Raw genomic sequence first — 26,466 nt, forward strand, 5'->3', positions numbered from 1 at the left:
AAGCACTTCTTTTTTTCTAACATTAACTTGAATTTGCCCAAAATTCCTAGAAGTGCATAGAATCTTAATATTTTCAAATTACCTTTTTATTTGAAAATGTTGCCACATGTTCATATTTTAAAAATTGAAACACAGAAAAGTAAATGAATCAAATGTAGGAATTCCTTTCGCCCCTGTACCTACTCCAAATAGGTAACTGCTATTAACAATGTATTCTTCCTAGATATTATCCATATCTAAAAATACATATAAATGTATATAATTTTATGGAAATAGTATCATTCTAAATGTACCATTGTGTAACTTGAGTTTTTATTAGATACGTCTTAAATACCATTCTATGTCAATACATTTAGACTTTTTTTTTACATTGATATACCATAATGAGTTTCATGCTATATTTAATCATTCCCTTACTGATAGGCATTTAGATTAGCACTTACATTTTTGTAAAAAAAAAAAAATTTGAGTGGAAGATTTTGTTAAGTCACTGAATGAACAACTAGGGTCCAAGGCTGAGGGCAAAGTGGTGCAAAGTACCCTTTATCCCAAAGAGAGAGAGGGCAAGAAGCTCTTGGCAGTTGGGGTAGATACTTTCCTGAAGGCCTCTTAAAAGGTGACTCAGATTTACCAAACTCAACCCATTCCATGTGAAGAGAAGACTAGGAAGGAGTGAGGGAACTATGAAGTCATTGCCTTGTTAGGAGTACTGGGGTGAATCCCTTTCTGCTCCTTCAAAGCCAAGTGAGGGTTGCCCCAGAAGAGTCCTGGGTAAAGTGTTGGAATTCCTTCCACAAGGAAGACTGGCGTCTCACACCCAGTTGGAAGTCGGCTTAGACTGGACTGTGGGTCTGCCCTGATCCTGCCTGAGCCAATGAAAAGAACATTCGAGGCTGGGCGTGGCGGCTCATGCCTATAACCCCAGCACTTTGGGAAGCTAACGTGGGTGGATCACCTAAGGTCAGGAGTTCGAGACCAGCCTGGCCAACATGGTGAAAACCTGTCTCTACTAAAAATACAAAAATTAGCTGGGTGTGGTGGCATGCAGCTGTGATCCCAGCTACTCAGGAGGCTGAGGCAGGAGAATCACTTGAACCTAGGAGGCGGAGGTTGCAGTGAACCGAGATCACGCCACTGCACTCCAGCCTGAGTGACAAGAGTGAAACTTCATCTCAAAAAGAAAAAGAAAAAGAAAAAGAACATTCGTGAGAGAGTGGTGGTGGTGTGACCTTGCACTATCACTGTGTGGAGGGACAAGGTGGTATGGGTGTCCTGTAGGTGCAGTGACCCCATGGAAAGTAGTAGATTTGAGTCATTTTGTAATATCCCACCTGTTATGTGCTGAATTGTGTCTCTCCAAATCCATATATGTTGAAATCCTGTCTTCTATTTGGAGATGGTTTCTTTAAAATGAATTGATTAGGGTAGGCCCTAATCCAGGTGTCTTTATGAGGAGAAGAGATTAGGACATGCACACACACAGAGGGATGACTGTGAAAAGAGAGAGAGAAGATGGCCATCTTCAAGTCCAGGAGAGAGGCCTCAGAAGAAACCAACCCTGATGACATCTTGATCTCAGACTTCCAACCTCCAGAATTGTGAGCGAGTAAATTTCTGTTGGTGAAGTCACCGCGTGCGATACTTTGCTATGGAAGCCCTCCAAAGTAAGATGCCACCCAAGGTGAGAAGGCCCCAGCCAGAGGCAGTGCCAGGAGCTGAGGACAAAAGGAAGATGTGGAGTGACGCCAGTCCTCTTGTGTCAGTGAAGTGGACAGTGGGGAGGCCCCATGGGCCCTCAAGGAACTCCCACAGGTTTCCAACAGAGGGAGGGGCTCCCAGAGTTCAGGCTGGGAAGAGGAGTGAGAGAATGGTCCAGGCCTCTCTCCAGCTTCCACCTCACCCTCCCACCCAGACAGACCACCCTTTTCACAGACCAGAATCCCGGGGTAAGAGGAGGAATGGGAGAACCCTTCCTATCCCAAATTCCCTGAAGCACAGCTTTGGTTGGCACAGGTAGGAGAGTGAAGGAGATGCAATTTTTAGGTGAGAAACTGGCTGTTTTAAACTAGATTAGATTTTAGTAACTCAAAGTAACAGGATAGCATGAGGTAGGGAAGGAAGATTCAGCATAGCACAGTTGGGAAAATCAGAGATCTGAGAAATTTTTAATTATTTCGTGTTTGCATGATCATCAAATTCAGACTGTTTTAAAAAACCCTCCAGTTTTGTTTTTGTATTTTTACAGTAAACATCTTTTTATATATATCTTGGTATATACCTGTGAGTATTCTGCACTATATATGCTTAGAACAGCTGGTCAAAGGCTATGTGTATTTAAAATTTTGATGACTACAACCGAAAACTGTACCTCAATTTATATTCCTTATAGAAACACATTTGGGTGTACCACTTGCACCAATATGAGAGCTTCACAGTTTTAAAAATACATTCAACTTTAAGAAAATGAAATGTTATTTAACTTGTTAGACTCTAGGAGAGTGGTTGTCAAACCTCCCCCTACACTACCCACCAAGCCCAATCCAGTCGGCCACCTATTTTTGTCCATAAAGTTTTATTGGAACACAGCCATACCCATGGATTTACATATAGTCTATAGCTACGTTTGTGCTAGGACAACAGAGCTGAGTTGTTGCCACAGAAACTGTAGAGCATGCAAAGCCCAACATATTCAGTATCTATCCCTTCCAGAAACACTGTGCTGACTCCAGCTCCAGAAAAGTCAAAGACAACCCTCCCATGTCCTGCAGATCAGCAAATATAACTGCTGAGCAGCAGTTGAAGGAGTATCTTATCTATGTGTGTTCCTGTGGTTCATATTTCTGGTGCCAGATTGTCCAAGGCATTTGGATGACTTCACACTCTTGAACTACTTGGGGCAGGAAGTCAAACTGCAAGAGTGCAGCCATTGCATTGCACTGTGGGGAAGGGGACCCTTTGTAGCTTATCTCGTGGGCAGGAGGGTGGGGCAGGCAGGCGGTCTTCCCAAAGTGTAAATCCCAGGAGACGCTGAGCAGGTGAAGTGGGGGCTGCAGGTGGCAGGAGCCTGTGCTGTGAGCCCAGCCAGTTCTGCTGCTCACTTGAGCGTCCTGCAGATGCTGGCACCCCTGGCATTGAAGATTGTCTCCAATTCTGAAGAAAAACAGTGGTCTACTTTCCCCCCCTCCCTTTGGAAGAACCTCATTCTTTCAAATTCACTCCCAGTTGCTCCTAATATTATCAAAGAGCTTTTACCGTTGGAGGAGAGAGCACAATATGGGCCACACCGGAGGGTGACCATTGCCTAATTGGGTTCACAGCAATGACTTCTTTGTAAAACACTCCCATAAGCATCACTTATATTTCTAAATTATGTTTTGACGTAAGCTAAACTTCCATTCAAAAGGAATTTGTTGGAAGAGAATTTTTTTTTTTTTTTTGAGACAGAGGTTCGCTCTTGTTGCCCAGGCTGGAGTGCAATGATGCGATCGTGGCTCACCCCAACCTCTGCTTCCTGGGTTCAAGTGACTCTCCTTTCTCAGCCTCCCAAGTAGCTGCGATTACAGGCGTGCACCACCATGCCCGGCTAATTTTGTATTTTTAGTAGAGACAGGGTTTCTCCACGTTGGTCAGGCTGATCTCTGTAGGGTCCAGCCCCACAGGGTTGGTGGGTTTTTCTCCTTGTGTGCAGAGATGAGAGATTGCAGAAATAAAGACACAAGACAAAGAGATAAAAGAAAAGACAGCTGGGCCCGGGGGACCACTACCACCAAGACACGGAGACTGGTAGTGGCCCTGAATGCAAGTCTGCACTGTTATTTACTGGATACAAGGCAAAAGGGGCAGGATAAGGAGTGTGAGTCATCTCCAATGATTGACAAGGTCATGTGAGTCACGTGTCCACTGGACAGGGGGCCCTTCCCTGCCTGGCAGCCGAGGCAGAGAGAGAGAGGGAGAGAGAGAGGACAGCTTACACCGTTATTTCCGCACATCAGAGACTTTTAGTACTTTCACTAATTTTGCTACTGCTATCTAAAAGGCAGAGCCAGGTGTACAGGATGGAACATGAAAGTGGACTAGGAGCATGACCACTGAAGCACAGCATCACAGGGAGATGGTTAGGCCTCCAGATAACTGCAGGTGCATCAGTCAGGCCCTCCACAAGAGGTGGAGGAGTAGAGTCTTCTCTAAACTTCCCCGGGGAAAGGGAGACTCCCTTTCCCGGTCTGCTAAGTAGCAGGTGTTTTCCCTTGGCACTGATGCTACCGCTAAACCATGGTCTGCTTGGCAACGGTCGTCTTCCGAGACGCTGGCATTACCGCTAGACCAAGGAGCCCTCTGGTGGCCCTGTCCAGGCATAACAGAAGGCTCGCACTGTTGTCTTCTGGTCACTTCTCACTATGTCCCTTCAGCTCCTATCTCTGTATGGCCTGGTTTTTCCTAGGTTATGATTATAGAGCGAGGACCATTATAATATTGGAATAAAGAGTAATTGCTACAAACTAATGATTAATGATATTCATGTATAATCATGTCTATGATCTAGATCTAGTATAACTCTTATTGTTTTATATATTTTACACCACGCCTGGCCTGGAAGAGAATTTTTATGGTCAAGTTTCACTATGTGGCGAGACATTCTGAGGAGCACTTTACCCGAAGGGCAGGGCACCTTCACGTGTCTAAATCTGTGTTGTTCAATAGTGACTCATTCTTCTCCACCACGTGCCGAGCCCTGTGCTAAGCACTGGGTGTGCTTGTCCCCCAGGAGATTCATGTGTGTGTGGAGAGAGTGGCAGTGGGGGCAGACACATTTCAAACAGGAAATCATAGGAACATGGCAGCATCTGCGTGAGGTAAGCACAGGGTGCTATGGGACATGACCTGACTCTGTGGGGTGGAGGTGAGGTCCCAGGTCCCCACTCTGTGGGGTGGAGGCAAGGTCCCAGGACCCGACTCTGTGGGGTGGAGGTGAGCTGTCAGGTCCCAACTCTGTGGGGGTGGAGGCAAGGTCCCAGGACCCGACTCTGTGGGGTAGAGGTGAGGTCACAGGACCCGACTCTGTGGGGTGGAGGTGAGGTCACAGGTCCCGACTCTGTGGGGTGGAGGTGAGGTCACAGGTCCTCTGTGGGGTGGAGGTGAGGTCCCAGGACTTTAGTCTGTGGGTTGGAGGTGAAGTCCCAGATCCTGACTCTGTGGGATGGAGGTGAGGTCCCAGGATGGAGATGTCCACACTGGGTAGTACAGGACAGCAAGATTGGCAAGGCTAAGTGGGGAGTGGGGAATGAGAAAGGAGGCTTGAGTCTGGGCTTAGGGGTCAGGTCAAGAGGGCCTTGTGAGCCCTTCTCTGAAGCCAAATTCTTTCCCTGAAGTAGTGAATTGAAAGGATTTAAACACAAGAAGGTGGTGTCAAGGTTGAGATGGAGAAGGATATCAGTTATAATTTGGAGGAGGTAGGGACGAAGATAGTAAACAGAAAGATCGCGACGTTTCTGCATGAAAAAAATGAACTTGAACTAAGGCTTTTGTAGTGAGAATGGAGTGGAGAGGATGAGGTAAATTTATAGGATTGGATGGCCAACTGGATGAGGAAGAAATGGTGGGAAAGAAAAGAAAGTAAGAGTGAATGCCACTTAGGGAGCTTGAGTGCCCAGGTGATATGTAGAGACATTCACTAGGTTGAGAAATGTATTAGTTAGCTATTGCTGTATAATAAATAATCTCGGCCAGGTGCAGTGGCTCATGCCTGTAATCCCAGCACTTTGGGAGGCCGAAGTGGGAGGATCACTTGAGCCTGGGAGTTGGAGACCAGCCTGACCAACATGGTGAAACCCTGTCTCTCCTAAAAATTAGCCGGGCGTGGTGGTGCGTGTCTGTAATCCCAGCTACCCGGGAGGCTGAGGCAGGAGAATCACTTGAACCCAGGAGATGGAGACTGGAGTGAGCAGAGATTGCTCAGTTGCACTCCAGCCTGGGCAATACAGCAAGACCCTGTCTCAAAAAATAAATGAATAAAATAAATAATATCAAAGTTTAGCAGCTTAAAACAACAAACATTGATTATTTCCCAGTGTTTGTATCAGGAATTCAAGAGTGTATTAGCTAGATGGTTCTAGCTTAAGGTCTCTTGTTAAGTTGCCATCAAGACATTAGCAAGGCTGCAGGATCTGCCTCCAAGATGGCTTATTCACATGGCTGTTAGCAGAAGGCTTCAGTTCCTTCCTGGATTTTCATAGGAAGCCTCAGTTCCTTGCCACATGGACTCTCCACAGGGCTGCTTGACTGTCCTTACAACAGGGTAGCTGGTTTCTCCCAGACTGAGAGACCCAAGAGAGAACAAAGCACACAGTGCTTTTTAGGACCTAGCCTTAGAAGTCACCTACCATCCATTCCACCTTATTCTGTTCTTTAGAAGCAAATCACCAAGTTCAGTCCACATTTAAGGGAAGGGAATTAGGCTCTACCTTTTGAAGCGAGTGTCAAAGGATTTATGGACACTTTTCAAAGTAGTCACAGAGAAGGTAGGATGTAGCAGATCTGTGTAGAGGAAGATGTGGGATTCGGTTTGAGATCCCTTTGAGCCATCCTGGTTGTGAACTGTAAACTCACTTCCTAAATAAGTATATGCCCCTCTCCAATGTGAGATTATGCCATCTAATTTGATCTTCTCCACAACAAACAAATCTGTTGATAGATCTTAAGGTTATAGGAAAAATATTAAAAGAAACTGCCAAATAGCCTGCAGGCAAGAGGTAGAATTCTCCATGCATCCATCATTCACAGCCAAGGAGTTAATTATTCTCTGAAAAGCAAAGAGGTTGAAATGATAAAAATGTAGGTTTTCCTTCTATTCCTGCTCAGCGTTCCTCAAATTTTCATGTTTAAGTCTCACTGTAAAAAGAAAAAAAAATTGACATACAAAACCATGTACACTCTATTCAGGGAACAATTCAAGAAAATGTTTGAGGATCATTGAGCTACAAGTGATTTTTTTGCTCCCTGCAGAATTTTAGAATCTGACTCTGGGTAAGGAGGCTGCGTTGTGTCCCCCACCTCTGAGAACCTGAGAATGTTTAGCTGTGGTTTGTGCGGTTTTGCACATTCCCTAAAGAAGGTGGTGTCTGGGCGAGTGCTCGGCACTTATCTTCCTACTGTGTGCGGTCAGTTTCCAGCTCTCACCTCCCTCCTTCATCTCTCTTCAGCTGCCTGGCTTCTAAGATGCTTCTCCCTGCCTGGCCACAGTGCTTACCTGTTCTAGGATGAGAGAGGTCCAGCTGGGTTAGCGAACTGTTGCTAAGAGCCTTATTTCATGGGCTTGACCCCAGCTTCCTATTGTAGCATTTCCTGTCTTGGCATCAGCTTGATTAGGCAAAGTGTGAAACTCAGTGCTGCTTCAGTCTCACCTCCTACTTTGAGTAATTTGATAAGTACTCTTGGGTTCACGGGGTGCCATGTACTGCTGGCTTAAATGGAGCAGCCTACTTGGTCAGACGAGAACCCTCAAATGGGAGTCCTCCAGCCCATGGGCTAATTGATATTCTTAACGAGGGAAGGCAAGCACCTCATGAAAGGTTTTGTTTGTGTTTTCTTTTTTCTTTTTATCTCTGTTTCTAGAGACAGCAACCTTATCAGTCCAGCAGATCTTACTAGACTAGAAGGAAGCTGGGAGAGTTTTAAGGAACTCTTAACACAAGAGATATTTCTCTTTATGTAATCATTTTCCCAAAATATATCAGCATAACCGTCAGTATTTTTCTAAAGAACAATGAACCCCATGTCATGACCTGCTACTTTACTTTTTATGGAGGTATATATTTCAGTGGCCAATCTTGTAAAAATGGTTATTCCTGAAAAGGGGTGCCACCTGCTGCTGGATATCCGTGTCTGTCAGGAAACATTACCATCTAGAAATGCTATTGGTATGTGTATGCCAGCTCTTGGCTCACTGCTCATTTCCTGTTAAAAAGAACCTAATCTCAGGCAAAGCTAATCCTACAACAACAGTCAAATCCCTCCTGATTCAGATACACTGAAAAAAATACAAAATGCAGAATGGGCTTAATTTTGTACCTGTTCTAAAGGCAAGAACGTGCATTTATGTCCAAAAGTTCTGCATTTGTTGTCCTTCATTCTCTGTCACATACTGCAATTAGCCTTCCACATGAAGAAGTGTAAGTATCAGAAACACACAATCTATGAATATACGTGGGCTCCATTCTCAAATTGGGGAATTCCATTTCTATCACCGTTCTTTCTCCATTTGGTGGTATTCAGGATCATTAGAGAAGGTGCACAGATTTAGCATAAATAGCATCAAGTCTCCTAAGAGCCTGTTTCTTTTTATAACTTCCTGGGCTGAGTTGAATGCTTAGCTAATTCAGTTCATCTTATTTCCTAAAATTTGAACTTAAGGCTATTGATTTTCCTCTAGGAACTTCTTTAGCTGCTTTCACAAGTTTGGGTGTGCAGGACTTTATTGTTTGGTTACTTACACGTGTGTTTTTTAGTCTCCAAACTGTGATTGGAGACTTTTTATGATTGATAACTAGAGGTATGGCCCTGAAGTCAGAGAATATAGTACATGTGATGTAGACTTTTGGTATTTTATGAGACATCATGTATGGTAAGTTTTGGTGAGTTAAAAAAAAAAAAAACAACTGTTTTTATTGACTGCAGATCTCTCCATTAGATCAAGCTATATTACTGCATTGTTCAGATCTGCCATATTCTTATATATTTCTTTTCAAATTAATTTATAAATTCTTGAGAGGTATACTCAGATTTTCCCCCATGAAATTTATTTTGCCTTATAATGTATTTTCAATTTTTGTTTTACATATTTCGAGGCTATGTTATTAAGAACACATTGGCTCTCATTTATTACATCTTCTGAAGAATTATTCCTTGTATCACTAAATAATAACTTTCTTTAGCCTTAATAATGCCTTCTCTGAAGTCTGTTTTATTGGGCATTAATACTGTAATGCTGGCCAGGTGCAGTGGCCCATGCCTGTAATCCCAGCACTTTGGGAGGCTGAGGCAGGCAGATCACCTGAGGTCAGGAGTTTGAGACCAGGCTGGCCAACATGGTGAAACCCCATCTCTATTAAAAATACAAAACTTAGCTGGGCATGGTGGCAGGTGCCTGTAATCCTACTACTTGGGAGGCTGAGACAGGAGAATCGCTTGAACCCAGTAGGCAGAGGTTTCAGTGAACCAAGATTGTACCACTGCACTCCAGCCTGGACGACTGTCCCAAAAAATACTAATAACAATGATAAATAATAATAATATTGTAATGCTTTCTTGTGTTTAGTATTTTTCTCTTTTTTAAAAATACCACTTTCTTGTCAACACTTCTGCATTATTATGTTTTAGATGTTTCTTTTTTAAGCAGAATGGCTACTCAGGGCTTGGTGACATTACCTGCCATGACAACCCCAAATCTCAGTGGTTTAACACAACAAAGGTTTAGATATTATCCTTTAATCATTATGGCCTCTTTCATGTTATTCTTTTATTTTATTACTTTTATTGCTAATTTTTCTATTTATTGCATCTCCTGGAAATCCCTCAAAGTATTTTTCCCAAGTGTAGTTTATAGGGTTTTTTGATATGAGCTCATCTTTCAGAGAGTTTTTTCTTGCACCTAATTGGATTTCCAGTGAAACTTGCTTGTAGAAGTAAGCACTATCAAGTGGTTTCACATCTGATTCTTTTTTTTTTTTTTTTGATTCAGAGTCTTGCTGTGTTGCCCAGGCTGGAGTTCAGTGATGCAATCTCGGCTCTCTGCAACTTCCGCCTCCTGGGTTCAGGTGATTCTTTTGCCTCAGCCTCCCAAGTAGCTGGGATTACAGGCGTGCACCACCACACCCAGCTAATTTTTGTATTTTTAGTAGAGACGGGGTTTCACCATCTTGGCCAGGCTGGTCTTGAACTCCTGACCTCATGATCCACCTGCCTCGGCCTCCCAAAGTGTTGGGATTACAGGCGTGAGCCACTGTGCCTGGCCCACATCTGATTCTTTTGGAACCCTAGGGTCCTAGGTGTTCAGTGATCCTAGACGAATTTTCATCTTAATTTCTTGATTCATTTCTACATCATTCAGGTAATATAAATTGAGACATGAGCGGCCCACAACTGGTGTCTCCAGCTCCTACTGGTTGCTTTTTATTTTCTACCCAAGATTCAAGTAGACCATGCTTTCCAAGGCCAGAGGAGACAGTTTTTTTCCATCCCCTTTTTGTTAAGGGGAAAGTTCCTGAAGGTTCAGAGCCCTATATAGAAGTTCAGGTCTAGGCCTTTCTTCCATCACCAGGAGGTCCCTTATGCTGTGAGACCTGAAGTCCTGTGTCCAGTGCAAGGACCCTGTGTGCTAGGTTTTTATCAGCCTTCTATAATAACTATTTATTTCTGGCACCTGTGGACTTAATCTTTTTTTTTAAGCTTGGAAATGTATTAATAACTTTTGGGGTATGCTATTTCATATAGCATTTCTTGTATTTTTAATGATACATGGCTTTACACCTTGTCAGACTTAGCCAACACTTCCTAACATCTCTTTTTTAGCAAAGAGGAAAAACCTGTGAGTGAGATTCCAGGGGTTTCTAACTTAAATTTAATAGTATTATTTTATTTTTATTATATTTAATTTTTTCTATATATGAGTTATTTATTTTATGTAACTTAAATCACTCACCATTTATTTTACGTGAGTGATTTAAGTTTACATATAATGGTTGAGTATCCCTAGTCCGAAATCTAAAATGCTCCAAAATTCAAGTTCTTTAGTGCTGACACAACACTCAGAGGAAATGCTCATTGGAGCATTTCAGATTTCAGATCTTCAGAGTAGGGATTCTCAACTTGTAGTATATATCGCAAATATTCCAAAATCCAAAAAAGTCAGAAAGTTTAAATACTTCTGGTCCCAAGCATTTTGGATAAGGGATACTCAACTTGTACACTAGTGATACAAACATTCCTCTCAAAATAACCTTAATAAAATAAGTCAATCTAAAGAAAATGTTAAGTAAATTGGCAAGTGATAAAAGGCTATGACAAAAACCCTAACGGTGATATATTAATACTCAATCTTGTAGCATACTTAAAAGCATTCAGTGTCTTTTCAAGCTTTTAGTTCCTATATGCTTTGATGCTTTAGCAATCCAGACGTAAAGATATTTACTGTCAATATGAATCTGGGCTAAGAATGTGGAAAATTTGTTACCCAAATCAGGAAATAAAATTTTGAGCATAGCATAAGTCAAATATTCCCTTTGAAACAACAAAGGCCAGCTATATAGTAAGAATGGGCTAGATTGTAATGTGGTAACAAATAGCTACAATATCTCAGGGCAAAACACAACGAAAGTTCATTTCTTGTTTACATTTCCAGCAAGCTTTCGCTGAGGCCTCTGCTCATCAGAGGCACTCGGGACACAGCCTGGCCGAGCCCCTCCACAGCCGCCAATGTGGGAAGAGGATGTAGCTCCTCACACGCTTGCTCCTAAGCCTTCTGCTCAGAAGCGACATCTCTCCCTTCCACTCTTTCTTCATTAGCCAGAGCAAGTCATGTGGCTACCCTAACTTCAAAGGGGACAGGAAAGTGCAATACTACCATGCACTCAAAAGGCCGAGAGCCAGAAACACTTGGTGAAGATCAGTGTCATAATACACTGATCTTCTAACAAACACACACGGTGTTAATGTTACAGTACCATCCAGCAAAGAAACCATGAAGCAGTTTTAATACATCCTCTAGATGGAGACATGTAGCTATTTCAGCCATAGTACAGCCAGACTTGTGTTTACAACTCCCTCAACCTCTTGGTTAGCTCCATTCTGTATAAAGAAACTCAAAATTAAGTAGAGGCTACAGATAGATAAAGTGAAATACAGACCTTTACATTGGACTGGTTTGTTACCTAACAGATCCTGAGAGGCTTCAGTTATTGATCCTAAAACTGCCGTCCTGCTTAATCACCAACTGCTCTGTTTGGCCACTTCATTTCTGCAAATGTTTATGGGCTTAATGTATGAAAGTGGTTGAAGTATTTACAAAGAGCGTGACTTGGGTTTCTCTTAGATTTGCTTCTAGGCTATTCTGGCTCAGTTTTCCCTCTGTCCCAGGGGTTTTCTAACATGTCCCTATAGCCTTCTTTTTTGGGGGGAAGGGGACGGAATTTCACTCTTGTTGCCCAGGCTGGAGTGCAATGGCACCATCTCGGCTCACCACAACCTCCGCCTCCCAGGTTCAAGCAATTCTCCTGCCTCAGCCTCCCCAGTAGCTGGGATTACAGGCATGCGCCACCACACCCAGCTAATTTTGTATTTTTAGTAGAGATGGGGTTTCTCCATCTTGGTCAGGCTGTTCTTGAACTCCCAATATCAGGTGACCCGCCTGCCTCAGCCTCCCGAAGTGCTGGGATTATAGGCGTGAGCCACTGCACCCAGCCTAGCCTTCTTTAATATCCATGGGTTTGTGTGGATCTCTCTCCTTGGGTCATCCGCTGATCACAGCCTTCAGCATTTTTCTTCCCCCAGTGCATGCTAACACAGGGGGAAGAAATCTGTGCCTTCTTCACAGGGTCTCTGCTTTGTGTTGAAAAGGAGCACTTAGAGGCAAAGGCACTATTTTCTAACATCAATGAGTTGAGGAGCATTTCAAGGCTCTGTGGAGATTTGTGCAGTAATAAGATTATCTTTTACCTGGACTAATGCCCAAATTATAGTGACCTTAATTATGATTTGTCCAACCATGACACATACTTTAATTAAACCACTGCTCCTGGTACTATGTTTTAAGTGGAGGGTATGTAATACCTTAAACTCAGACAGTGCTTTATGACTTACAGAGTACTTTTATTTGTATTATATTTATTCTCCAGAGTCACTGTGATGTTGGTTATCATCCCCTTTTAAAATCACAGAAATGGTCAACTAATCTTCTCAGAGTTAATCAGCTTGTCGATACTGGCAGCAGAACTATAACTCAGAACTAAAACCTCATATCCAGGCAGGACTCCTGCAATTATTCCATGATGTTGCCCACAATTCACAATTAAAAAAAAAATCTATTAAACTTAAGCTGATCCTATCTATTTTAAAACCCTCATATTTATTTTGATGCCGAGGCCCACATCCTATGTGCTCTGTCAGGCAGATAGAAATCTGATGTCCTTATTTTTGTTCAAGGTTGACTCTTAGGCAGATAACTAGAAAAATGATGTACATGTGCATTTAGAATTTTTCAGGCTCAATAATTCAATCCAACACAGTAAGTGGTGGAACTAAGATTTAAATCCAGTGGCTCTTAATAGCAGCATTTTGCTACTTGACAGGTACGAGAGGTTTGATGTCAAGAACACACAAAATGACAAAGATCATTGTAAGGAATTCCAAAACCTGCAGGATCATGGGATACCCAGACATCCATCCCTCTAGGTCCTAGGACTTTCAAAACTGGGGCCTGGTGCAGATCTTCTCTTTGCATACCTCCCCAATCTTTGTTGCTGAATAACGTGGTTCGATTCCACCTATCATAGTGTATCTCTGTTTGGCACAGGTTATCTTGTTCCTGCTGATACATTATTGTCTGTCTTAGATGCCAACCTCTTGCATGCTCCTTTGCTACCAGGGCACAGGTCTAGTTTTAGAGAACACACAGGGTCAAAGCCACAGAAAGAATGTGGACAAAGAAACTCCCTGATGCTGAGCTTTTGAAGGGGTCTCAGGAGTTGGTGGGTAAGTACACAGGCACTTACCTCTATCCAGGGGATCAGCATTGAGTTCTTGAAGGTAGGGGTCATTGTATTAGCTCCATCATCCCAACTCCACCACAAGAATGAGACGGGTCTGTTTTGTTCCTCTATATCCTTGGCACATAGTAGACACTCAATAGATATTTGTTGAATAAATGAAGCAAATGCAGTAATCACTAAGGGTGCAGATTCTTTTCTTTCATCATAGTGCTTTATTGACAGTCGGGGATTTGACTTGCATCCTGGAGAAGTAGATTAAACTCCAAAGGTTTGGTAGATCCAGCATTACATAGAGCAAAGTATAGTAAGAGAGGGAGAAGGGGACTAAATTAAGAACTTTAACATAAAGGTTTATCATGTTTAAAATTAGGTTAGTGCCCACATCATAACAATTCACCCTAGGTGAATGAAATTATATGAAACTCACTGAGAAGAAATATATATTATGGTAAATGGGGACTTACTGAACAAAGGTCCAGGGATGAAAATAAATCAAGAGAAATTTATCGTGAACAGTGGTCAGCTTCTTAGAAGAGCATATAGATTCATCACAGTTGTCTTTGGGATTTCCTATTTCCCTACACATTTCTTACCAAATGTCCTTATACAGATGGTCATGGGCTCAGCACTGATTAGAAATAAGAGGTGGGAGGTCATGACCAGAGCCATCTTCACCAACATATATTCACAGTGACTCTTTAAATATTCAAAACAGGAGGAAAAATAACATCAGTCTATGCCTGCTCAGGAGTGTTAGGCACTTTACTTTTGTAGCTTAATCTTTAAACAACCTGGGGAAGTAGGTGGTATATCCCTAGTTTACAAATGAAAACTGAGATCAACAGAATATTCTCTCCCTCTGTCCATGGGAATTTAATTAAAATACTCAAATTTACAGAGTGAGAGATGTATACAAAGCACATATATTGACCCTGTTGTTAAATATATATATATATATATATATAAAATGTCCCCAAAGTATATTTTATTAGTTGTTTGCATTTCCTATTTCTGAGTTTCCCACTTGGTGTGTGTTTATTAAGTGAGCTAGCAGAAGTGACTTGATGTAAGCAAGTGAAATTGGTGTCCATTGTTCTCATTTACCATAACTGCAGAAATTCTTTAATTTGGGACCACTTACAGTGGATTCAGTCCCCATACGTGGTTTATTTTAAGTGAGTTGAAGATGTTATCCTGGACTCTGTGGGTTTCCTTTTCAAAAGAAATGAAGTCCTACACAGTTGTTGATGTGCTTTGCTTTGCTTTTTTTGCAGACTACTGTCAGAGGATGTAGGAATGGACATCCCCTTTGAAGAAGGGGTGCTGAGTGCCAGTGCTGCAGACATGAGGCCTGGTGAGAGCAGCATTTGTTCATTTCCTTCGTTGGTATTCTGTATCCCAGCGTTTTCATTATTCAGTGAAAGAATTATTTCCTGTGCATCTAACTTATGATTTCAGTGATAACAGTGAGAGGAAAAAAGAAATGTGTGATATGAAGGTGTTAGGCTGCATTTGGTTAATTTAAGAGTTGGCTTGAATACTGATGCTCGCTAGTGTGGGCTGCGTTTTATCTCCTAGACCACAGCCTTATCTGCCAATGTTTTCAGTTCCTGTGATAATTGGCTACTGTATATTGTACCAAATTCTGACTAATGTCTAAGTCCCCCGCATTTACACATAATTGTAAGAATGTTTAAAATTGGAAATGTGATATCAAGAATGCTCAGTATCCTAACTATCAAAACCAAAACCAAGACAACAACAACAAAAAACAACTACCCTACATTTTAGGGGTTTACAACCCAAGGCATACACAAAAAGGAATTTAATTTTTCAGTTGCAACTTATATGACTCTCGCTCTGTTCCAGGGTCACTCTCTTGCATTACACCAACTCCAGGATCATACCAAGATCCTGAATCATGTATTCGCAACCAAGCCTACAGTGTGGTAGGAAGAAGGAAGGCAATTACATTTGTTTTCTGTCTTAGTATTTGAAATGCATTCTTCAAAATACTAGTCATGTAACAGAATTATTTCTAAATGTTCTATGGCCAAATATGCTTGGTAACCACAGTATGCTTATTTGAATCTTCCAAGTTCACAATGTACTTTTGAATGATAAAGGCACTAAAGCTATGGTTATCTGATATGGTAAGCAGCTAGTCACATGTGACTATTTAAATTAATTAAAATTAAAAATAATTTTTTAAAATGCTCTTCTTCAGTTGCACTAGCCTCATTTCAAGTGCTCAATAGCCAAATATAGAATCTTTTCATCATCACAAATAATTCTTTGGGACATCACTGCTCTGCAAATTCCTGAAATATAGAAACTCAGTGTTCAAACTTACTTGTCAATAGAAACTTTTTTCAAGTAATACATAAAACCGTTACCTGGAACAGAGTTTGGGTGATGTTCCATTCAGAAAAGAAAAAGCTTAATGACAAGGGAACAATGCCCATTTCTCTAGGACAAGGCCAGAGCCAGAATTCCAGAGTTGAAGGGTGTACCAAATGGTCTTCAAAATACTTCGTGCTTGGGAATCCTGTCATTTCTGGTTTTAGGTGAAGGCAGCAAACTGTTTTCTCCTACTCTGCTCTCACTGAACACTTCTGTGACCAGATGTGTAGGGTGCTTTTTTGTTTTGTTTTGTTTGCCACACACCAAGCAATTATCTAATGAATACCAACTGGGTGTCCTATAATTCAATTCTGACACTATCCACCTTAAGAAATGACAAGGGTTTTAAGACTTCTGTGCCTGGAACCAGGGCCAAAGACCAAATACATTTCTTATACTACAGTAGAGTAGCTCTCTACCTTTGTTTTGTTAGTTTAAGCTTGGTTAAAAATGGCTTCTCCAGCTCCGCTTCTATTAAATGAAAGGCAGCTGAGCAGCAAGATGCATACTACAATGAAAGGAGGGAGCCTACACGTAAGATGATCACTTATGTTATGGGAACCAATGTCAAGCGAGATTGGCATAAGAGCTGGTGACTGGGTGAGTTCAAAGAATGTTACCTGGGAGGATACTTTGGCCAGGTAATGGGTACTGAAGATCATATACAGAGTTGTCAGGACCTAAAAGAAGTATTTTGGGAGTGTCTGTGAACATGACAAAGTTCTTAACCTACATTCCATAGGAGCAAAATCAACACAAACTATTAGAAAATATAGTTGGCCCTCTCTGTCCATGGTTCCACATCCGTGGATTCAACCTACCACAGAAGAAAAATATTCAAAGAAAAAAAATCGCATCTGTACTGAACATGTACAGACTTTTTTTCCTGGTCATTATTTCTAAACAACACAGTGCAACAACTATTTACTTTGTATTAGGTATTATAATTATTCTAGAGATGATTTGAAGTATACAGAAGGATGTGCATGGGTTATATGTCAACACTACACCATTTTATATCAGGGACTTGAGCATCTGTACATTTTGGTTTCCACCAGGGGTCCTGAAATCAATCCCTTATGGATATCAAGGGACAACTGTATATGAAAACTTAACTGTTTTTCTTATGCAATATACCCCGTGAAAATTTAATTCAATTATTATAGCAATTTCAAGTTTTCAAACTTGAGCAGGGAAATTCTAAAAACTAGTTATCTGCCCATTTAGTAATAACTCCTACTTCCTGTTTCTACATGGCCAAGGCGGAGGGGGTTGGGAGGATCCAGTTACTGAGGGCTGCTGTCAAGAAGGGTGTCTAAATCTCATACAAAGATTTCTATCAGGTCTGCTTTTGCTGAAAGGACTTTAAAAATGTTTTCCACTGGGCCCAAACCCACTCTTGGCAGCCACATATAGGTTAAGTATCCCTTACTTAAATGCTCGGGCCAGAGTGTTTCAGATTTTGGATTTTTTCAGATTTTGGAATATTTGGATTATACTTACTGGTTGAACATCCCAAATTCAAAATTCTGAAATCCAAAATACTCCAGTGACTATTTCCTTGATGCGTCATGTTGGCACTCAAAAAGTTTCAGATTTTGGAGCATTTGGGATTTTGAATTTTTGATTTAGATTGCTCCTCTGGTTTAATACTTGATGTTGCTGTTCTCTTTCTTCTTTAGAACCTCCTAATTCTCTGGATCTTAATGACACTCATCCTCGGAGAATCAAGCTCACAGCCCCAAATATCAATCTTTCTCTGGACCAAAGTGAAGGATCTATTCTCTCTGATGATAACTTGGACAGTCCAGATGAAATTGACATCAATGTGGATGAACTTGATACCCCCGATGAAGCAGATTCTTTTGAGTACACTGGCCATGGTAAGTCACTGAGTTGGCAAGGCCAAAGTTAAATGCTAAATAAGTAAAAGATTTTCTAATAGACCTCTCATTTTTGTGCCAGTGGATCCTTTTTGTGATTTCTAGAAGCTTCTGTTTTTATTTCAGGTCATAGGTGGCCATGATTGACAGTTTGGAGCTTGACGGAGAAAGTATGGTTCACAGAGGTCATACATAACCTTTATTAACCCCCACTCTGTGCTAGCTCTTTATTAACCCCCACTCTGTGCTAGCATTTATGCTAGGCACTGGGACTGAGGAAAGACTGTTACATGCTGTGTTACAAGAAACCTGGGGCTGGGTTTGCAGAGGAGGAGAATTTAATCCGGACGATAAAATTTGAAGAAGAGAAATCAGAGCTTGACAATTTCTTGTATAAGTTCCCACTATCTGCAATTTTCTTTTCCCCAGATCCTTACGTGACTGACTCCTTCTCTTTATTCAGATGTTAATCAGATGTCACCTCCTCAGAGAAGTCTTCCTTGACCTCTGTAATCAAAGGTGCTTCCCACTTCCTGACTCCCACCATCTAGTCACTCTCTGTCCCAGTATTCATTTTATTTTCCATGTATCACTAATTCAAATTGTATTATTTAACTATTTGTTTGCATCTTTATTCTTTCTCTTACCACTCGAATGTATGCTCCACAAGAGCAAGGACTTTATGTTTGATCCTGCATCTCCAATAAAGTAGGAAGGAAGAAGGGATGGTTTAGGGGGAGTGAGAGAAATGATAAAAAGAAAGATAATTAAAAGTTTTCAGATCATCCAAGACTGACACTCCTGATAGGAACTTCAGTCTTTAGTTCTTTCTCTTACTCTGTGAAATTTGATTTAAGAAATATGTACAAATACAATCATTTGTGTTTTTTTTAATGGCATTATGTAGTTTCTGTTTCAATTCTAGCCAGGGTGGAATTCTCTGAAGTTGTTATAATATTTGAAAGTGAAAGCGAGAAAGTCTGGGACACAGCTATTGCTTTTATTCATTTTTAAAATTCACGCAATCTTAAAAGCAATACAGTGCTACAATTAAGTGATGGCCTGACTTTTAGAGACATGCTAATTCTAGCAGTTCCACTCCTAGAAGAGCATAATTAGAAAATTCACCAAATTGGCTAATTATTTCAACCAATGGTCATTGAGCCGACATGAGCAGTGCAGTTCACACTCTACCTTGACAGAGCTTACGGCTTTATTTCCTCAAAAAGGAAATGGCTAAACGACTTGTTTTATAGTCTATTATACTTAAGTAGAGTTTTTTTTCCATAAGTTATTGGGGTACAGGTGGTATTTGGTTACATGAGTAAGTTCTTTAGTGTAAGTAGATATTTTATATTGCATTTTTATCACGTGTGAATTTCTATAGTTATCTGGGTAGTTGATTCTGTAGGCTGAAATACACAAATAGGAGGTGAAAGAAGGTCTGGAATTTGTATTATTTCCTGTCATCCCAGAGAGTCTTCAGCAGCTCCTCTATCCATCCCTACCAGCTCCTGCTCTTTTCCTGCTAATATATTGACAAAATCCCACAGAAGACTGTGGCATGACCCAACTGGCCCCTCTCTTGCCTCCGTATTTGCTTCCTTGTTGCCAGGAGAGCTTTGTCACACCACATCTGAACCTTTTATTTTTAAACATAGTAAAACTGTCAAGCAAAGCAGTGGTGGCTGAGCAAGCTGGTAATTAACACTGCCACTTGCTGACGTGGCTTTTTTAATGTAGTTAACACAGCTGTGTTGAAAGAACCAGTTTAATGGCCACAACCCTGTTTTAGGTCTTAAATGCAAAGGACAGAATTGTAAACTAAGTTGAATTTTTAAATCTACCTTAATTTTTAAATGAAAGGTATATAGTCAGAGGTTTTAAACAAAAACATGAAACTTTGAAAACACAGAGTGCTTCTGAATAGCTATATTTTGTAAACATGAGGACATGGATAAGTGACTGTATAAGAGGGTTGGATTATAAATATGTTTGAGTTCTGAAGTATGAAATAAATGCTTGAAAGCAGCCTGTTTCTTAGGTTTCTCGTGTGAGCATTTTGAACCAGGCATATACATTCTAAACAAAATAGGGGTTTTTAAGGTATAGTTTTTCAAAAACATTTGGGCCATAATTTATTTTCTTTTAATGAATACTTTTTCATTTGTATTATATTTTTCATTTCTATATTTTCATTATATATTATATATTTTTACTATATATTTTTCATTTATAGTTTTCATTGTATATTATATACCTCATTATATTATATAATTCATTATATAGTTTTCATTTAATTTATTTCATTTTATAACGAGAACACTGAAGCACAGAGAAGTTAAGTAATTTGCCTAAGGTCATGCAGCTCATTGTTGCCCTTAGTTCCTGGCCCATGCTGCTTCCCAGTGAATATGCTAACAATGAATGGGAAAGGGTCTGTTACCAAATTGGTCTTACATACTTGAAGCCAAATGTGCTAGCTCTTGCTCACATTTAGGCCTCTTTTTATCCAGTTTTCCTGACTTGGAGACTCTAAAAAAAAAAAAAATTAAGCGTTACTCTACCAAACGCCTAAAGGTTTTCAGCCGTTTGCCTGTTTTATTCAGTAGCTGATGACCAAACACCTCTGCCAGGGTTTTTGCTCACAGTGCAATTTTGCTTATGGAAAATTTGTGAAGCTCACTATCAAATATATTCAACTGGTCTTCTCTTTCAAGCAATTTTCTTTAATAGTTGTGTCTATGGGATTGATAAACTATAAGACATCAGCAAAATGGAATACTTGAAGGCTACTCTTTAAAATGAGCAGGATTTATATTTACTGAGACAAAAAGCCTATTCTTTCTATCTATCCATCTATCTATCTATCTATCTATCTATCATCTATCTATCTATCATCTATCTATCATCTATCTATCTATCTATCATCTATCTATAATCATCTATCTATCTATCTATACTTTAAGACAGGCCCTCACTATGTCACCTAGGTTGGAGTGCACTGATTGATGTAATCTCAGCCCACTGCCACCTCGACCACCCAGGCTCAGGTGACCCTCCTACCTTAGCCTCCTGAGTAACTGGGATTACAGGCATGTGCCACCACACCCAGCTAATTGGTATTTTTTTTGTAGATAAGAGGTTTTGCCATGTTTCCCAGGCTGGTCTCAAACCTGTACTGTTTTAATAGATAGGAACAAATTATAGAACAATCTGTATAGAACATGCAGAATATATAGAATAATCATACTTTTTGAAAAATAAATGTGTCTGTGTATGTGCAGAGGAAGAATAATACACATCACACAGTAACAGATGAGTGGCGTTGGTCATTTTCATTGTTTTCATGAAGCATTTCTGTATCCTGGTACTTTCATTAATGCGTTTTACTTTTTAAAAATTAATGAACTTTATTATTTAGAGCAACTTTAGGTTCACAGCAAATTTGAGTGGAGAGTACAGAGTTTTCCTGTACCCTGTTTCTCTACAAACATTCACCCTCCTTCACTATCTACATCCCTTGCCAAGTGGTTGGTTTGTTACAATTGATGAACCTGCATTGACACATCATTATCACCCAAGGTCCATAGTTTACATGAGGGGTTCAGTTGTTTGTTTCTCACTTACTATAAAGTCTTTGTGTGGCATATTTTGAAACAGTACATAGAAAGTAATATCAAATTTATGTCCAGATGTGCTCCCAATAGGGGGCTCAGAGTCTTAGGAGTCTTGGCTTGTAGTATCATCACGATTCCAAGTTGTGCATTCTATGTGTTTGAGCAAATGTATAGTGGCAGCATGTATCCACCATTGTAGTATCATACAGAATTGTTATTCTGCCTTAATCCTCTGTGCTCTGCCTATTTCTCCCTTTCCCGCAACCCCTAGCAATCACTGATGCTTTTACTGTCTCCATAGTTTTGCCTCTTCCAGAATCCATGTAGTTGGACTCATACAATATGTAGCTTTTTCAGACTGGCTTCCTTCACTTATGCAATTAAGGTTCCTCCATATCCTTTCATGGCTGGACAGATCATTTCTTTTTAATGCTGAATAATATTCCATTGTCTGGACAAGTCACAGGTTATTTTCCATTCACCTACTGAAGGACATCTTGGCTGCTTCCAAGTTTTGGCAATTATGAATAAAGCTGCTATAAACATACATGCGAAGCCTTTTGTGTGGGCATACATTTTCAGTGCATTTGGGTAATTACCAAGGAGTATGATGGCTAGATTGTAAGGTAAGAGTATGCTTAATTTTGTAAGAAACTGCCAAACTCTTCCAAAGTGGCTGGACCATTTTGCATTCCCACCAGCAATGAATGCGAGTTCCTGTCGCTTTGCATTCTCACCAGCATTTGGTGTCAGGGTTTTGGATTTGGGCCATTCTAATAGGTATGTTTGCTATTGTTTTAATTTGAAATTCTGTAATGACACATGATATTGAATATCTTTTCACATGCTTACCTGTCACCTGTATATCTTCTTTGTGAGGTACCTGTCCAGGTCTTTTGCCCATTTTCTTATTGTTGAGTTTTTTTTTTTTTGAGACACAGTCTCGTGCTGTCACCAGGCTGGAGTGCAGTGACGCAATCTCGGTTCACTGCAACCTCCACCTCTTGGGTTCAAGCGATTCCTCTGCGTCAGCCTCCCGAGTAGCTGGGATTACAGATGCATGCCACCATGCCCAGCTAATGTTTTGTATTTTAGTAGAAACGGGGTTTCACCATGTTGGCAGGATGGTCTTGATCTCCTGACCTCGTGATCCACCCACCTCAGCCTCCCAAAATGCTGGGATTACAGGCATGAGCCACTGCACCTGGCCTTATTGTTGAGTATTAAGCATTCTTTGTATATTTTGGATAACAGTCCTCATCAGATATGTGTTTTGCAAATATTTTCTCCCAGTCTGTGGCTTGTCTTCTTATTCTCATTCTCTTGATTTTGTCTTTTATATAGAAGTTTTAATTTTAATGAAGTCCACCTTGTCAATTATTTCTTTCATGGATTGTGCCTTTGGTGTTGTATCTAAAAAGTCATCTTTGCATCCAAGGCCAATTACATTTTCTCTTCTAAAAGTTTTACAGTTTTGAATTTTACATTTCGGTCTATGATCCATTTTGAATTAACTTTTGTGAAGGATCAAAGGCCTGGGTCCAGATTCATTATTTTATAGGTGGATGCCCAGTTATTTCAGCACTATTTGTTGAAAAGACTATCTTTGCTTTATTGTATTGCCTTTGCTCCTTGTCAAAGATCAGTTGACTATATTTATGTGATATGTGTTTTACCATAACCATAATAAAGAATGTAGTATACAATTTTTTTTTTTTTTTTTGAGACAAGGTCTCACTCTGTCACCCAGACTGGAGTGCAGTGGTGCCATCATAGCTCACTGCATCCTCGACCTCCTGGACCCATGTGATCTTCCCACCTCAGCCTCCCAAGTAGCTGGGACTACAGGCACATGCCAAGATATCCAGCTAATTTTTTTATTTTTTGTAGAGACTGGGTTTCGCCATGTTGCCCAGGACTGGTCTTGAACCCCTGAGCTCAAGTGATCCACCTGCCTTGGCCTTCAGAGTGCTGGGAGTACAGGCTTGAGCCACCACACCCAATCAAAAATTTTTTACATAAGGGAATTTTAATAAAATTTGCAGAAAATAAAACAAAACAACCCTATGTTCACCCCACAGAGATGACCAGGGTAAAGCTAGAGCAGGTCAGAGGGTACCAAACAGGATGAAGAGGGTCTGGTGGATGGAAAGTTCACTGGAGGGAAAGAAGGGTGTGTACAAGAGCATCAGAATACAAACCTGCTTCCGAATCCAGAGTTCTGAGGGAGTAGAGACCAGATGGGAAATTGAGTTCCAGGAAGGGAGATAAGATTAGCATCCTAGGGTCCTAACCCATGTAGGAAGGAAGAAGCGGGAAGGGATTCCAAAGAGATGGGTGGATTTGCACAATGGACATGACGCTTGGCCTGAAGCCAGTGGTTTATGATCTCTGTCCTTAATAAGCTGCCGCATGCTGGTGGGAACACAATGGAAGCCAGAGTGAGCCAAGGCTCTGTAGGTGGTGGTAGCTGTTGGTGTTGGCAAAAAAGGCTAGGATTGCTTCCCAACCGAACTTCATTTTGCTATCTAAGTCTGGTAATTAGACACTTTTGAATGTATAATTGCAGATTCTTCCAGAACATAATGGCAGTGTTGTGGCTCCCTTACAGATTACCTCCATTTCGAGGAAATTATCCAAGTTTTTCTTAATTTACTCACCCACCTTCCCATTGTTTTTGAGTGTTCTGAGTAAGTTTGTTAGCTAAGTAGGGAGTGGGTTGCTGGAAGTGAATATTAAAGGTGATTCAAGGCACAGTTTCTTAGCCCAAGGGACTCACAGTCTCTTTGTAAAATAAATAAGAGAGTCACACATTCAAGGTACAATGTGATAGATTAGAAGGGCTGAAAAAGGTAAAGGTTTTGACTATATTTGTTTAGTAACTGTGATCTGAGGCAAACCACTTCAGAGTCAGTTTTTGCATATAATGCCAATGGTATAATAATATAATGGTATAATGACCATTTTAATACCAACTAGTACCTGGTACGAGGTCAATACTTAATACAGTAGTGCTGTTATTATCATCAAAGTGCCATAGAAGGAAGTGAAATGCAGTGTAAATTCACTGGTGCTTTCCCAGGAATGGAAAAATAAGAATGATAATGTCTTGGAATTATCGTGAAGGTTATAAATAATCTTTTCTTTCAGATTACTTAAACATACAAAGAATACTTCTAGTAAAAGTGAAAACAATTGCTGCTTATTCTTTAAAAAAAAAATGGTTACTTTTTTTTTTTTAATGCACAAGAGTAAATTTCTTCCCAGAGAATGCTCAGTAGGCTTTATTATTGTCTTATGCACCCATCAATTTGGGAGTCTTGTGCATTTGGGGTCTTGGAGCATTTCTGGTCTACAAAGTTGTTTGTTTCTCACTTACTATAAAGTCTTGGTGTGGCATATTTTGAAACAGTACATAGAAAGTAATATCAAATTTATGTCCAGATGTGCTCCCAATAGGGGGCTCAGCCCAGTTGTAAGAGTCTTAGAGTAGGAGTCTTGGCTTGTAGTATCATCACAATTCCAAGTTGAGGACCCCAAAAGACTCTGAGCACTGAAGAGATGTGGCCCCAAAACCCCAAGATTTTCTGAGTCCAGTGCACAGCCTTTCACCCCATTAGAAAGACCTACAATCTTTACCCTGATCAAGGATGAGTTGGTCCTGGCTTATGCACACCTTGGACCACTACCCATGCAAGACAGCTCAAGTTTTGCACATCATCTCACTCTCAGCATGGCCATAGCAATGGATGTGGTTGTTCCGTTAATAAAAAAAAAAAGACTTCACTGAGTGTACTTTATATGGTTAGGATAGTGCTAAGCTCTGTAAAGGCTGTACAAAACAAGGACTTTGATCAGGTTGATTCTGCAGGATGAAACAAAACAAAGGCTGCCCGTAGGAGTACTCTGTGTTCATTTAAAGAAGTATTGTAAAGCTTACCATTTGGCTGTTTAGCTGCCTGCACTGTGGAGGTCTTGCTCCTTCAGCCCTGCTCTGTGCTTTGTTTCCAGAAGATCCCACAACCAACAAAGATTCTGGCCAAGAGTCAGAGTCTATTCCAGAATATACGGCCGAAGAGGAACGGGAGGACAACCGGCTGTGGAGGACAGTGGTGATTGGAGAACAAGAGCAGCGCATCGACATGAAGGTCATCGAGCCCTACAGGAGAGTCATCTCTCACGGAGGTAGTCGAGCTCTGCGTGAATCTGGGAAATGGGGAAGGGACAGCCATTTTATTTAAAATCATAAAGTGAGTCTAGACTTCTCTGGAACATGACACCTCAAAGACCCTATTCTAGAGCCAGTATTAGGGAACTATAGAGCTAAGTATATTTTCTCATATTCAATTCAATAAACATTTGAAATCCTACTAGGCAAAGACAACTTTCCAATATAAAACGGGCTTTTCATGCTACATATCTGATAGTGATCATCTCTGCAAATTTATTGAAAGTCATAGTTGTCTAATTTAAATGTCTATTTGGCATTCTTATCAGTCCATTGTACAGTTGAACTGAACAGAGTATGTGACACCATGGCCTGTGTCATAACACCACCCCCAAGGGGCTTCTCATTACAAAATGGTCTTTTGAATCCTCTTCAGCTTTGAGGATTTTTTTTTTTTAGACTTAGCCTGGTAATTGTTTCCCCTAACTGAAGTTTGCCTTTCTATAAACTACATTAAATCTAGGCCTGACAACAGCCAACCCCAGTCAAAGCCTCCACCTGTTTGGTGAGAGACAAGGGAGAGAGAAAAGTGTGTTTGTATTTCCAGCACTTTCTTGAGGGCTCCTGGAGCA

At 40.7% G+C, this 26,466-nt stretch overlaps 1 protein-coding gene across 6 annotated transcripts in view; it reads left to right on the forward strand.

The window, feature by feature from the left end:
• Window positions 1-26,466, forward strand: part of PRUNE2 (prune homolog 2 with BCH domain) — a 297,985-nt gene that overhangs the window by 232,497 nt on the left and 39,022 nt on the right. For 5 of the 6 annotated variants that reach the window (XM_030809666.1, XM_030809689.1, XM_030809702.1 and 2 more), the window contains exons 10-12: window positions 15,035-15,114; window positions 17,846-18,046; window positions 25,678-25,851. In XM_030809666.1, the coding sequence (XP_030665526.1) occupies window positions 15,035-15,114; window positions 17,846-18,046; window positions 25,678-25,851 (455 nt within the window). The remainder of the gene's footprint in view (window positions 1-15,034; window positions 15,115-17,845; window positions 18,047-25,677; window positions 25,852-26,466) is intronic. The other variant, XM_030809686.1, reaches the window with a different exon arrangement.

The sequence above is a fragment of the Nomascus leucogenys genome, chromosome 1a (genome assembly GCF_006542625.1).
Source record: "Nomascus leucogenys isolate Asia chromosome 1a, Asia_NLE_v1, whole genome shotgun sequence".
Classification (NCBI taxonomy): domain Eukaryota; kingdom Metazoa; phylum Chordata; class Mammalia; order Primates; family Hylobatidae; genus Nomascus; species Nomascus leucogenys.